The 14,035-nt window shown below is 35.6% G+C and overlaps 1 protein-coding gene across 1 annotated transcript in view; it reads left to right on the top strand.

The window, feature by feature from the left end:
• btaf1 (BTAF1 RNA polymerase II, B-TFIID transcription factor-associated) overlaps window positions 1-14,035 on the top strand; it is a 55,926-nt gene that overhangs the window by 7,911 nt on the left and 33,980 nt on the right. Inside the window, exons 3-12 of the mRNA XM_005169532.6 lie at window positions 545-659; window positions 2,625-2,771; window positions 4,910-5,109; window positions 5,308-5,435; window positions 7,578-7,707; window positions 7,799-7,867; window positions 9,392-9,481; window positions 9,565-9,660; window positions 11,776-11,952; window positions 12,046-12,186. Coding sequence (XP_005169589.1) covers window positions 545-659; window positions 2,625-2,771; window positions 4,910-5,109; window positions 5,308-5,435; window positions 7,578-7,707; window positions 7,799-7,867; window positions 9,392-9,481; window positions 9,565-9,660; window positions 11,776-11,952; window positions 12,046-12,186 — 1,293 coding nt within the window. The remainder of the gene's footprint in view (window positions 1-544; window positions 660-2,624; window positions 2,772-4,909; window positions 5,110-5,307; window positions 5,436-7,577; window positions 7,708-7,798; window positions 7,868-9,391; window positions 9,482-9,564; window positions 9,661-11,775; window positions 11,953-12,045; window positions 12,187-14,035) is intronic.

Genomic DNA, 14,035 nt, shown 5'->3' with positions numbered 1-14,035 from the left:
TTCTTAGATCAAGTAAAAATAATGTTTTGTTTTCAAATTCAGAAGAAGTCGAAATTAAGAGGTTTTTTTTTTTCTTTAAAACAAGCAAAATTATTTGACAAAGGGGTAACCAAAATTTGTGTTTTCGCTTTAAAATGTAGATATTTGGACTAGAAACAAGACTAGAATACTAAGTAAGAAAAGCATTTTGTTTTTACAATTACAATAAACTCTCTTGAAATGCTCAGTCACAGGCCTTTTAAAACGCATACAAATGAGAAACTTTCACTCTTATGGTTAAACTTAACTGAGACTCTACAAACCAGGTGTTCTGTGGCTTCTGGTCAACTATAATCCAGACTCAACATTGCATATCTTGCGATGTGACAATTGTGGGTGCGCACATTGCAATATCGAAGCTGTAGCGATGTATTGTGCTGCTCTAATTATTTGCAACTAAGGTATTTCTTAACATTATTACTTATGTAATGGGTTGGTATTGTCCTAACAAACCTGCCTTCTTTCTGTTTATTGATCCGTTTTTCTTTTCCTCTGATTTGAATAGGTTTTAACATACTTAAGAAGTCCAAACTGGGATACGCGAATTGCTGCTGGACAAGCTGTCGAAGCCATAGTGAAGAATATTCCAGAATGGAACCCATCTCCAAAGCCAAAAGATGGTGAGCGAAAATTCCCAGCCTGCATTTCTGGAAAATTGGAGATTGTGTTTTTTAGCATGTTTCTGTGGTAGCTACACTGTGAAAACTTAAACCAATGACTTCAGCTTGTTTCAACTACATAAATGAATACTTTCCACTTAATTTATTACGGATTGCATTAATAAATGAGTTGGAAAAACTTAATTCTTTTGTGTGTAAGAAGTCATTTAAAGGGCCATGAAACCCCCTCGTTTCAGCAGGGTGTTTTCACACCTCTACTTTGGAAAAAGTCAGAAAAGTGGGCGTGTCCAGCTCTGTTTAGGGGGGAGTGTCGGAGAAGGAAAAGTGGGATGATGTGGGAGTGTCTATTTGGGCACGCGCGAGGTTCAGAGTCAAAATACACACACACACACACACACACACACACACACACACACACACACACACACACACACACACAGTAGAAAGTGATGGTGTTTAACCTACATGGACATCTGTAGTCGAATTATTTGCCAAATTATTAAATGGTGGACTTAAAGCTCTTTCATTCAGGGAATTCATTCATGCCCCTCGCGACAAACAAGATATTTGATTGGAGGAACTGCTCTAAGCATGTATTTTTCATGCAATGTTTGATACCGCACGGCGAATGAGAGAAAAAAAACCTCAGCATTTCCCGGAAACTTAGATGCACACGGCAGGTAGTGTCAGAAAGCCGCGTGTGTTATTCCGGTCACTAAATGAGGTAGAAACCCTACACGAGGTTAAAGTTTGGTTGTGGTGCTAACATGTTTACACTCGGTGCAATAGTTAACTTTATTCGATACGAACAAACTGAATAAACAAAGAGCACTGGTCGCTCACTTACCAAATCTGTAGAGACCGGACAATCACCAGCAACTAGAGCCGCGTCTTTATGAAGAGAAGACTACAAGCGAATCCGGATCTCAGCGTTTGCAGATGAGAACAGCTCTCAGGTAAACAATGTTCATCCTTAGACACTTAACTTATTGTTGTCTAGCGTCGCGTACACTGTTAATCCACGCGTGACTCCAGCTGAGCTCTCACAGAGAAAAAATGAAAACAAAACTTAACGGCAGCAAACTATAAAAGCAACACTTCACGCTTGTTTTGCCAATACAACGTGGCGTCTCTGCCGTCTAAACACTGTGACTAATGAATATAAATGAAGTTGCACAATAGAGCGCGCTGATTGGTTTGAACCAAGCCTTACTCATGCATTAATGCATCACACTGTAAGACGTAATAAGACTCACTCTGGCACAGACGCCCAGTCTGCACGCTGGAATACACGCTATTATGTCATGACCATGACGCAGCTTCAAAAATTAGTTTCAAACCGGGAGTACAAATTTGCCTAAAATAATGCAAAAACAACCAATTTACACTTTTTAGTGAAATATAGGTGTCCTAATAGTGTTTTTAGCAGTGTGGGATACATATACGACTGTCAACAAAACCCTACTCAGTGTTTGTGCTGCAAAACTCATCTTACTGTAAAACATATTTTACTGGACTGTCCTGCTTTTACTGATTCCAGAAGGACTTTTTATGAAATGAACTATTTTAAGGACATTTTTGACAAGGTGAAACCAGAAAAGATTTTAGAATTTTTATCATGTATTAACACAAAAAATCTTATTTAATTTATGTTTTATTTTGTTTGTTAATTTTTAAATTTTATATTTATTGTTGAAAGATTCCTGCCATGAAGATAGCCTTGGTTGCTGACATGGCACTAAATAAAAAATACATACATACGACTGTCAACAGCTCAAAAAATGTGTTTTGGTGTTTCGTGACCCTTTAAGTTGATCTAATGAGGCTTTTTCCAGTGTAGTTTATATTCATCTTGTGGCTATTTCAAGGCTGTCAAATGTAATCAACACCAGTTTGCAACAGCTTTATAAGCGTCTGTCTAATGAGTGTCTTGAGTTAAGCATGTGCTTGTGTCTTTCTCCTCAGAGGTCTGTGCAGAAGATTTGTCTCCAGAGGATGTGTCCACAGACAGGCTGAGTTTCTACAGGTTTGATATCTCTCGTCTGCTGAAGCACGGAGCATCTCTGCTCGGCTCGGCTGGTGCTGAGTTTGAGCTTCAAGATGACAAGTCAGGTAGGGTTCAATCGTGTTTTGACACTTGTTATTACTATATAGGTTAGGGCTGCACAATATATCATTTCAGCATATTGCAATGTGCGTGTCTGCAATATTCACATCACAGGATGTTGTGTTTATATGTACAATGTTGAATTTATATGTTGGGACTATATTTGAGCAGGAGCCATAATTTTGTGAAATTTGTGGAGTTGAACCATAATAAAGTTTATCATCTGCATGTGTTGTTAAAACCTGTCACTGTGCTTTCAGGCACATGAAAATGGTACCTTTTGTAAGTTTAAGAAATATTTATTTTATTTAACTGTTTACAATGAAGATTTATTATATTTTATGCATGATTTACACACACACACACACACACACACACACACACACACAAACACACACAAAAATCCAAAATCAGTCTAAATTATGATTTAGTTTTTTTTTTTTTCCAAAATAGAGCTATTCAAGCTATCTGGTGAAATTATATTCGTATGTCAAAAAACAAAATATTGACATGTCATATTTTTCCAACATTGTGCAGCCTTAATATATAATATAAAATGTATAATATAAAATACTTTAATGTCTGAAGCTGTAAGAATCAAGGGCCCGTTTGCAGTGTGTGCAGAATCAAATTTTGTCATCAATAGTATGTGCTTTCTGTATGTGCATTGACGCTTGTGATTTGGAGGGCTTTTTTTTTATAATTGGGGTGTGCAGTAATGATGTCAACACCCAAAAGGTAAATTCAGTGGGAGTTCCCTCTAGATTTTCCTATGGGGTTTTACAATGGAAATATTCTTTGGTAAAATAAAGTCTGTGGTTAACATAACAAAAATTGGCGATGCTTGAAAGTTTTGTTTTATAGCATAAACTCTACACACACACACACACCAATTTTTTTTTTCAATTTCCTTAACAGGAACATGTTTTTATTAAATGTAAATAACCACTTAAACCATTGAAGTAATCCCATGTCATGTTTACCACAGGCATTTATATTTCTGATACATGTGAAAATCCCATTGCTGAATCTTGAGAGAGCGCACAGCGAATGCACATGAGAAAATTACACTGAGTTTGAAATTAACACTGGTCCAGGTCATAATTTTGCTGTCTAAAAGAAAATGGAGGCGACTGAAAAAAAACAACAACAAAGTACTAGAAACAACAAAAAAACAATAGTGATGAGTGCTTAGTGAGGGGATTAACTTATTGTCTCTCATGATGTCAGGCAATAAATTAGACTACTGGCAGGGATGAATCTTTTATTGTGCTGATGTTGGTGCAGGATATTAATTTTAAGTTTTCTTTGCAAGTCTGTGTGTTTTATGACGGAAAGTATACTCTTGATTTACCTGCCACATTTTGTGTCACAAACATCAATTACCTCAAATGCAACCGTGACTTATTCACTTCTGTGAAGGTAATACAAATGATTCTGTCATTTAAAAAGTCTGATTTAATACCATTGAATTGCTTTGGCTGAATTTGACTGAAGTTGATTTGACTTTCTTTGTCCTGTACTTGGATAAGAGGTGCAGTGGATAAGTGTGCATTTATTTGGATGTCTGTGTGGAAGACATTTGAATAGTATTTTGTTTGGTTTTTTTTTTTTTTTTTTTTTGGCATTGCATTTTTTTTTTTTTTTTTGTGGTTTTTTGCCAGTTATTAACACAAAAAAGAGTGGGGGAAATGCATAAATAACGGAACATACAAGTCACCAGAAAAATCACATGCAATTCTTACATTCTTGTATAGTTAGACAGTCACATTCTTGATTGGGCTTACTATCCCATTGGTCCCATCCCCATCAGAAATGGAAAGTGGTATAAATAAATACATTTAATTAATAATAATAATAATAATAAATGTTAATGCAAGTGTATATATGTTAGAGCAGATTTAGGTCCACATTGCTCCTATATATATATATATATATATATATATATATATATATATATATATATATATATATATATATATATATATATATATATATATATATAGAAACAAGATACATACTCTATACAAACCATGGCATAGTTACATATGTAGTTTATGTTCCTGTATGCAATGACTATTTCTTTGTCCATAGTTTGTCTAAAAGAAGCCATTGTGATTTTTGATTGGATTCTGCTCTTTAGGTGAGACAGATCCCAAAGAGCGCTTGGCCCGGCAGAGGAAGCAGTTACAGAAGAAGCTGGGATTGGATATGGGTGCGGCGATCGGCATGGACACAGAGGAGCTTTTTAATGATGAGGACCTGGAGGACGCTTGCGCCTCCAGTACCAACAGAACACAACCTGGAAAAAGCCTGGGCTGTCACTTCTCACGCAATCATTTGGTGAGTTGTGCAAGAATGTCTTAATCACAAACACCTCATGAAAAAACTCTTGCTTTTGTAAAGCTTAAGAGCATGAGGGAAATTAGAGTATGAGGAGAAACCAAGTATATCATTGCAAGTGTATTTGTCATTGGGTTTTTTTTTTTGGTGTAAATCAGGCCCTCTTTAGATGTATTTTTTGTCTGTACTTTTCTTCAGCCAGCTGCAGAGCTCATAGATTCTGAGTTTCGTCCAGGCATGAGCAATCGACAGAAGAACAAAGCAAAGAGGATGGCAAAACTGGTGGCAAAGCAGAGATCCAGAGACGTGGATTCTAATGAGAAGAGGTAGAGATTGATTGCTCATTGATTTGATTAAATTTAAGACCTTTAAAAAGATGATGGCAATCAACTAAGGACTTTGAGGACAACACATTAATTGGATTGAATTGACTTAATACACAAACACTCTTCAATGAACATTTAACCGGACATCACCTATATACTACATAACTGCAGATTAACTACTTTTATACATAGTTTCTTTCAATTCTAAAGTTATTAGTTACTAATACGTTTATAGTACCTAATAACCTTAGCTTTTCTGATTTTGATTGCAATGCAATAATTCACACCTTTTCTAAAGCTGCTTTGAAACAATAATTATTGTGAAAAGCACTTTACAAATAACCTTGAACTGATTTGTATTATCCCTGAGGCTCTGGCTCTATCAATTGAAAGTGGTTGCACCTTTATAACATTTATATAGGTCAAATGTTAATAGAAGGCAATGGGTCAAGGGTTGGAATCTCATGGAACGCATGAACAAACATTATAGCTAGCTATGCTGAATGCATAAATCTAGGTTTCCTTCAAATGCTTTTTCTTAATATCAAGTAAGCAAAATGAATACATGATTCAAGATTTTTTGTATAGTGCTTTTCACTATAATTAATCAAAAGCAGTTTTACAAAAAGCATGTTTTTTTGCACGTTTTAATGCATGTTATTACATTACAATTAAGTAACATTCTTCTTTTATTAGCAGTTTTTGTGTACTGTTGTTTTACTGTACATTTGATAGCTTTATTGTCTTGCAACACCTTGAACATAACTAAATAACTCCATATTTAGGCTCAATCTCAATTCTGTTTTTATACATCTACCTTTCCTCTTTCCTTTGGCCCTTGAAATGGAGTGTGAAGGGGAAGGGCTTCAAAATTTACCCCTAAGAAATAAAACAGCACTACAACACCCGCACAAATCATCATTACGATCATTTACTTCATATGAGATTGATGACGGTGACTAGGAATTCCAGTTGTATTTATCTTCAGGAAATCACTGAAGGCAACAATATCATGTTATCATAACGATATAATGTGGCAAACTCGTAACTGTACTGTGCATTTACACAGTGGCCATATTCATCCATGTAAACACACACAAACAACATTAATAGTATACCAGACACTGTAAAACTCATTCCCAGCCACTAGACTTTTCTGACAGGATATTAGAGTGTCAGAATGTTGTGGGACTACTATACCGGAGTTATTATTAGCGATTATACATGGTGAAATTTGGTGAGTTTTATTTAAAAGAAAAAAGCATTACAGTAAAACATGAACACAGTTATGAATGTAATAAAACGTATGCCAGTTTTTTTGTAGAAATTCGCAATAATGACAAAATTCTTAAATTTGTGCATGTCCTGACTTCCATGTGCAGCCATGCTGTTGTTGTAGCTGGTGTATTCTGGGAAATTTTCGTACCCCTTGGTTTCTAGTGTGGTCCTGAAAAATATCACTTTCAAGGGCCATCTATCCCTTCCCCTTAGCCCTACGCCTTAAAGCTAAAGAGAATTAGGACACCCCTATGGGTAAAGGGAAGGTCCAAGGGGTAGGATTGGGCCTTAAACTATGCTGTCCATACAAGAATCACAGTTGTAGGGTGTGTAACGCATTTGAAAGTTGATAATTTGTATGCAAAACCTCAGTAAAATAATGTCGGGTGAAGGTTCTGCAGATTTGGCTTGCACAAAGAGATGCTTGATAGTGTTGTCATACCTGTTTTTTCTGTTTCTCTTAGTTAATCAATGCACAAATACACTGCATTAAACATGTACTGTACACATAAACGTCATCTATATACTATGAAATTGCAGGTTAACCATGTCTGTATATAATAACTTTTGTTTGATTGTAATGCAATGTACACCTTTTATAAAGCTGCTTTGAAACAATAATTATTGTAGAAAGTGCTATACAAATAAACTTGAATTAAATTAGTCGGTTAGACGTTTTTTTTAGAGCAGTTTTATGCTTTGCACAGCCTTTACATCTTAAAGATAGATACATTGAAAGTAATGTTCAGATTTTGTGTTCCTGTAGACTCCCAGTGTATATAAAGTGTTTGAGGTTGACTGTAAAGAGGATGACTGCATAGTGGTGGTCAATCTAAACACTAATTTTATTTTATTTTCCCACAGCAATGACAGTTTTGAGGGAGAGCCTGAAGAGAAGCGACGGAAAACAACAAATGTAGTCATTGAGCAGCCAGCGAACGACAGCAAAGTCTTAATTGACAACGTTCCTGATAACTCCAGTTTATTTGAGGAGGTGTGAGATCTACACACTTGCGTGCCTTTATTTTACTATGAGCTGTTCACATTCAGTGTATCATTTTTATGACTTTTTTTTTCCTTCACAGACTCAGGAATGGCCTCTGGAAAGCTTTTGTGATGAACTGTGCAATGACCTCTTCAATCCCTCGTGGGAGGTACTGGAGAAAAAACCCACACAGAGAGTAGAGATTAGATGTTATAGCTAAAAATTCTTTTAAGGAGTTAAAGGTGCTGTTTCTTTCTAAATGTGCTTGCTCTGCAATGGCCAGAGGGCAAGGAGGTTTGTACAACGAATCTAATGATTCAGTGCTTTTGGAATTATATTAGACCAATAAAAAGTTGGCAGCTAGCAGCTAGCTCTTTGCATCTCTCAGATGGTCGCCCACTGAAGCAAAGCAGGATTGCGCCCGGTCAGTACCTGGATGGGAGACGCTTGGTAGTGCTTTAAAAATGCAGTATTAATATATTGCCTGAAAAAAATCATTGCAGATGTATTATTAATATAAAATGTATTTCCTGTCCTTAATTGAGATGGTACTTACTACAAATGTGATTTATCTGCTGTTTTTATTTGAAAATTTTGTAATAATACAGTATTTATTAACATTTATAACATTATTTATATTATTCTAAATTTAATCAAGTTGATTAAAAAAAAAGATATATGCTTGTTAAATTTCTTATTTAGAAATTTAGGTTGTCTGGGCATCATCTTGGAGTAGGAGCCTTTTCACACTTCCGGGTTTCTTAGTAGCGGCAGTAGTCATAGTTTTTGTAAACTAAGAGCGCAGTGAATCGGAGAGTACAGCAAAAAAAAAAAAGATTACAATCTTATTTGCTGAAATAATGACAGATGGTGTTAACAAGACTTTCAGAAAGAGAAAAAAAATGTGCGAGACTGATAACAGAAGCCAGAAGAGAGAACGTCAAATTTACTGTCCTGACCATAGATACAGTTTTAGAAACTCCTCGCATAATCTGTAAATATTGTTTTTGTAATTTGATGCAAAGATGATATTATAAACATGTGTAAATGCATATATATTATAAATGTACATTGTTTTTTTTATCTAAATATTATGAGATCATAATGACTGCTAAACACGTCATGACAGTCTTGTTAAAAAGGGTCCATTATGGTCCATTTTTGTTTTGTAGATTTTTTAAAAATATGCCTGTTAAATTTGTTATTTAGAATTTTTTTTTTGTCTAGATTAGATCTTTTTAGTTTTTTCATCCATGATTTATATATTTCATAACAGCTTTAGTTAGAGCTATTAGAAAAAAAAATTATTTGACTCTGATGCCAGCTAATTGTATGCATTTTGTTAGAAAGTGATCTTAAAGAGATAGTCCACCCAAAAATAAAAATTCTCACCATTTATTTGCACTCAAGTTGTTTTTAAACTTTTATGATTTTTTTTTTCTTTCCTTAAAACATAATATAAGATACTCTAAAGAATGTTGAAATGATCAGCCATTGAAATCCATTGAAGTATGGAAGTCAATGACTGCTCATTATAAACAGGTTTGTAATGAGCCGAGAGTGAGTAATGATAACCAAATTTATATCTTTGGGTGAATCATTCTTAAGCATGATGTATAGTTGTATGTAGAATGAAGCAATGACACATTTTATTGGATTATTTGGTGGCTGAACTTTTATTTGGCATCTTTAGATTCGTCATGGTGCTGGCACAGGACTGAGGGAAGTGCTGAAGTGTCATGGTGCTGGCGGAGGAAAGACTGTTGGCAGCACAGCAGAACAGGTGTTTACCAGCTCAGTGGACGTCATCACTGTCAGAGTTTAAGTTGAATGTCTAAAGCTTTTTTTGATGTTTGACATTTTTAGATGGAGCGTCAACATCAGGAGTGGCTGGAGGATTTGGTCATCAGACTCTTGTGCGTCTTTGCTTTAGACAGATTTGGAGATTTTGTATCGGATGAGGTTTGTCCATTTCTAATATTTGAATCCCTCTGTCAATGTCTGAAGCTTTGATGCTTGTTAGTGGTTCAACAAAAGTGACATTTGAAGATTTACTTGCATATATAATAATTGTTAAAAAGACACAATTGGCTGTTTCTCAATTTCAAGAGCGTTATATAGTCTTGTCAGGTTGCCTCGGTAAAACGAACTCGGGAGACCTGGAGAACTGAGAACGTGTCCTCTGAGAAGTGAGATGCTGTGTTCTTTCATATGGTCACGTTTTTAACTAAAATTAATTTAATTTAAACATTACAGCATTCATACAATGATTTTTTGTTTTTCCCATTTCAGTATATATAAGGTGAATATAAACCTTACAAATGTAATTTTGCACAATAAAAATAAAACCGATTTTAATATGAATTTCAGCAAATAAAGACTCTTAATATGTATATGCATTTAATAATGTTTACTTTTACTGTCTCATTTAGGGTAATTCCTGCGATTAAATAAGTTATATCTTTGAACTTTAAATCTAAATAAAATGTGGCGCTTCCCAAGGTTATAATAGTTTTGGATTTTTCAGTAGTTGTAATTTTTATTTCGTTTTCACTTTTTCAAGTTCAGTCAATTTTAATTAGTTTTTAGAGGCAGATTTACTAGTTTTTATTAGTTTTTATATTTTGTGCTTCGTTTTATTTGAAATTTTATTAGTTTCAGTATTAGTTTTTTTTTTTTTTTTTATAAATTAGAATATTTGTATGGTGCAAGATTCAATCAGAACATTCATCAGAATATTGTAAAACTCAACAAAAGATATATTTTTGAAACCTGTATTCAGAGGACACATGAACAATACCATCTACCTATCCTCAAATTCAAATAAAACAGCCCACAAGATAGCAGGCCTAGGTACCATTCAATTTGCATGCAAGGCTGCTTCTGAGGTTAGATGCACAGTGATGGAAAGTTCAGATCTTTTCCGTGAGCCAGATCTTTTGTGACGGTGCATTAAAATATTACCATGATCTAAAAGGTTTTATAAAATAAAGTTTTGCAACCCAACTAAAGCATAATTAACTTATTCAAATTCCATTACGACTTCCTGTTAGCCTTCGGTTTACGTGGGCTGCAGTTGTTCAAGTTTAGTTTAGTCACAGCAGGCTGTCATGTACTGTTTGCTTGGTTCAGTGAATCACACATGCGCAATATTATGAGTTCACCTGTTCTCAAATTCGGTCTCTGTGTACCGTTCTAATAACTTATGAAATTGGTTTATTTCGAGTCAGACTTTTTAACATGCCTGATACCTCCTGTGTATAAGTGCTCACTGGAGACGCAAATCATTTCAAATGATTCCGTTTGATTTGGTTAACTTGTTCAACCGGTTCACTTAGAAGATTTGGTTAAAAAGAAAGATTCGTTCACGATCAAGATCACTACTACGGAAATCAAATCCATTGTTAGACACAATTGTGCTAAATTAATACTTTTGATCTGGACATGGCATCAGGATTACAAACTGTGCAGTACGGCTCAAACTCTGCCAAAAAATGGCATCATGAATGAAATAGATTTGCTTCTAAAAGGCTTACAGTATATATTAAATACATTTTATAAAGATGAAAATGAAGGATGTGATCAATATAATTTTAGTTAACTTCAGTTAGTTTATGTACACAATACAGTTTCTGTAAAAAAAAAAAAAAAAAATTTAAGTTTTATTTTAGTTAACGAAAATGATTTTTCAATTTTAGTTTTCGTTTTTTTTTATTAGTTTTTGTTAACTACAATAACCTTGGTGCTGCCCACCTCCATTATTCAGCCGTAATGACATTTTGGAATTCTCGAGCAAGTTTTTTGCTCAAGTTTGCTTCACTGCATCCTCTAAGAACACTTCCGGAAACTTTCCCTCGTCCTCCGTTCTTATGGTCTTGAGTATTGGAACTACACTTTGGCAGTTGATGACTTTATACAAGGGTGCAACATTCCTGAAGAAAGCATATTGAGAAACAGCCAATTATTTTGTTGCGTTTGTTGCATTCTGGTATTTTCAGTGTAGGTTACATTTTTATTGTATTTTATTCTGCTTTTTTTGTTTTTGTCTCGAAATGTCTCTCTTTCTTAACTGTCTAGGTGGTTGCACCTGTCAGAGAGACATGTGCTCAGACTCTGGGTGTAGCTTTAAGGCACATGGAAAACAGTGGCGTTGCAATGACTGTAGACATTCTGCTCAAGCTGCTAACCGAAGACCAGTGGGAAGTTCGACACGGCGGTCTGTTGGGCATCAAATATGCTCTGGCTGTCAGACAGGTGGAGCAGTCTCAATTTTATTGGCTGTAATTTGAAAGTTATACTTGCGCTTTCATGTGTTTAACCAGTGTTTGACATTCTGTTGACCCCTAGGATTTGATCGCAGAGCTGCTTCCTCGAGTTCTTCCTGCCATTACAGAAGGTCTGCGGGATTTGGATGATGACGTTCGTGCTGTGGCAGCAGCGGCTTTGATCCCAGTGGTAGATGGATTGGTTCAGTTACAGCCTGCTAAGGTATGAGCTTACTATTTATCCATTCATTCCATTCTAAACTTGTAGAGAGTGTGTGTTAAGTCTTAAAACAGTCTAATATTGACAAGTTGTCCAATCACTGTCTTTCTGACCTTAACACCCTAGTATACTGCAAAGTAAATTGAATGAAAAAAGAACTGAAATTGTTATTTCGAACACAATCCAGCCAAAACAAAGTTCTCTGAGTTTGTTTTGGCAGTTTAAACTGCTCACCAAAGCAAACTTTTTGAGGGAGTTTGTTTTGGCCACTAAACGCATTTGAGCTACCATTGGTCAGTGATGATTATGCAATCAGTTGGTGTGTTTAGGAACTTCGCCTTTGACATGCTTCATATCCATGCATTTTATAGTCATACAGGAGAAAAACATTCAGCACAGCAACACCAAGTTAGCAACATGAATAAACTGGAGGGTTGAGTAGCAGAGCTGGTACAGATGTATCTGAACCTGTCAGCTTGCTCACGGAAAGACTTGGAGGGTTTCACACCCTAGACAAGAAGCACAACCACATCTTACCATTTCTGATAAAGTTCGAAACATTGTTCCATTCGGTTCCTGTCCACAGCAAATATAAAGCATTGTAACGTGGTACTTGTCACAAAGAAGGCTGTTTGCCTGATGTTTATGAAACCGTTCTTCTCTCTCAGCTTGTTTAACTCAAAAAAGCAGTGTGACACTTTTACAGACATGTACAAAACTGTTGGTACTCTTAATTCAGGGTTCGCACAAGGTGCCTAAAGTGCTTGAAATTGGCTTTTAGAAATTCAAGGGCTGGAATACCTGGAAAACTGGCTTGTTTTGTTGAAAAGTGCTTAAAAGTGCTTGAAATTAAAAGCAGAACTTCTATGCAGTTTTCACGCCTGAAAAAATTAAAAAGTGTTTGAACTTTTGTGACAATTTAATGCTAAAATGCCCGCACAAACTACCGGGATTTCAAATCGGTGATTTGACTTATATGAAAAGTGACCAATCACAGTCGACCTTGTCTAGTTTCCGTGAAACGTAAGTGGCGGGACAAACACCTTTCTGTGTTGCAGTGGCAGAAGAAAAAACCCCAACTGAAAATCAAATGTTTTGTTGGAATAATGCTTTTTGGATGTTTTCACTATAGAGATGTCTGTGTTATTAGCAAGAGTAATTTAACTGCGGACATCCTGCCATTTCGACGATCTACACACACATTTCGCGCTCTCCTCTCCGACGGCTAGTTTACTTGCCTCTGATCTGTCAATCTTTTACACTCAATGTCGGCGCGGGAATGCAGGTATTGTGCAATTACTAATTTCTGCAAAATGAGTGCTTTAACGTCACCAGGTATGCGAGCTCTTAAATAGGCTTTTTTTAATGAACTGCAAGTCCTCTTATCACTTGTCACGTGTGTGCGCTCAGACTGTATGCAATCGCGATCTCTTCGCCATTAAAGTAAAAATTATTTATATTTGCTCCTTGACTAAATTTTGTCAAACTATTCACTATTTAGAATTAGAATGATGCATGACCAATGACAATGCTAACGAACTTAAAAGTCCTTGATTTTCGTTAGGCTGTGGCTGTATGAACCCTGTTAATTTTATCCAGGCCAGTTTCAATAGTTTGCCTTATTTAATGCTACTGTTGAACTACAATTCGAAAGCAATATCTGACTTTCAGTAGTTAAATTTCAGTCATTTTTGATTGATCATTACTTTTTAATCAGTTATTTAGTTTTTCTTTTTTTAACAGAAGGTTGCCAACAATTTTGTCCACACCTGTAAAACCTCATCTACTTTACTGCGGGGCTATGGAACTTTTTTTTACCCCTTAAGTGAAGGACGATTTTTAGCAGGGCCTT

Source organism: Danio rerio, chromosome 13, assembly GCF_049306965.1.
Source record: "Danio rerio strain Tuebingen ecotype United States chromosome 13, GRCz12tu, whole genome shotgun sequence".
In the NCBI taxonomy this organism is placed as follows: domain Eukaryota; kingdom Metazoa; phylum Chordata; class Actinopteri; order Cypriniformes; family Danionidae; genus Danio; species Danio rerio.
The sequence above is the reverse complement of the archived record's forward strand: the minus strand, read 5'-3'. Positions and strand labels throughout refer to the sequence as shown.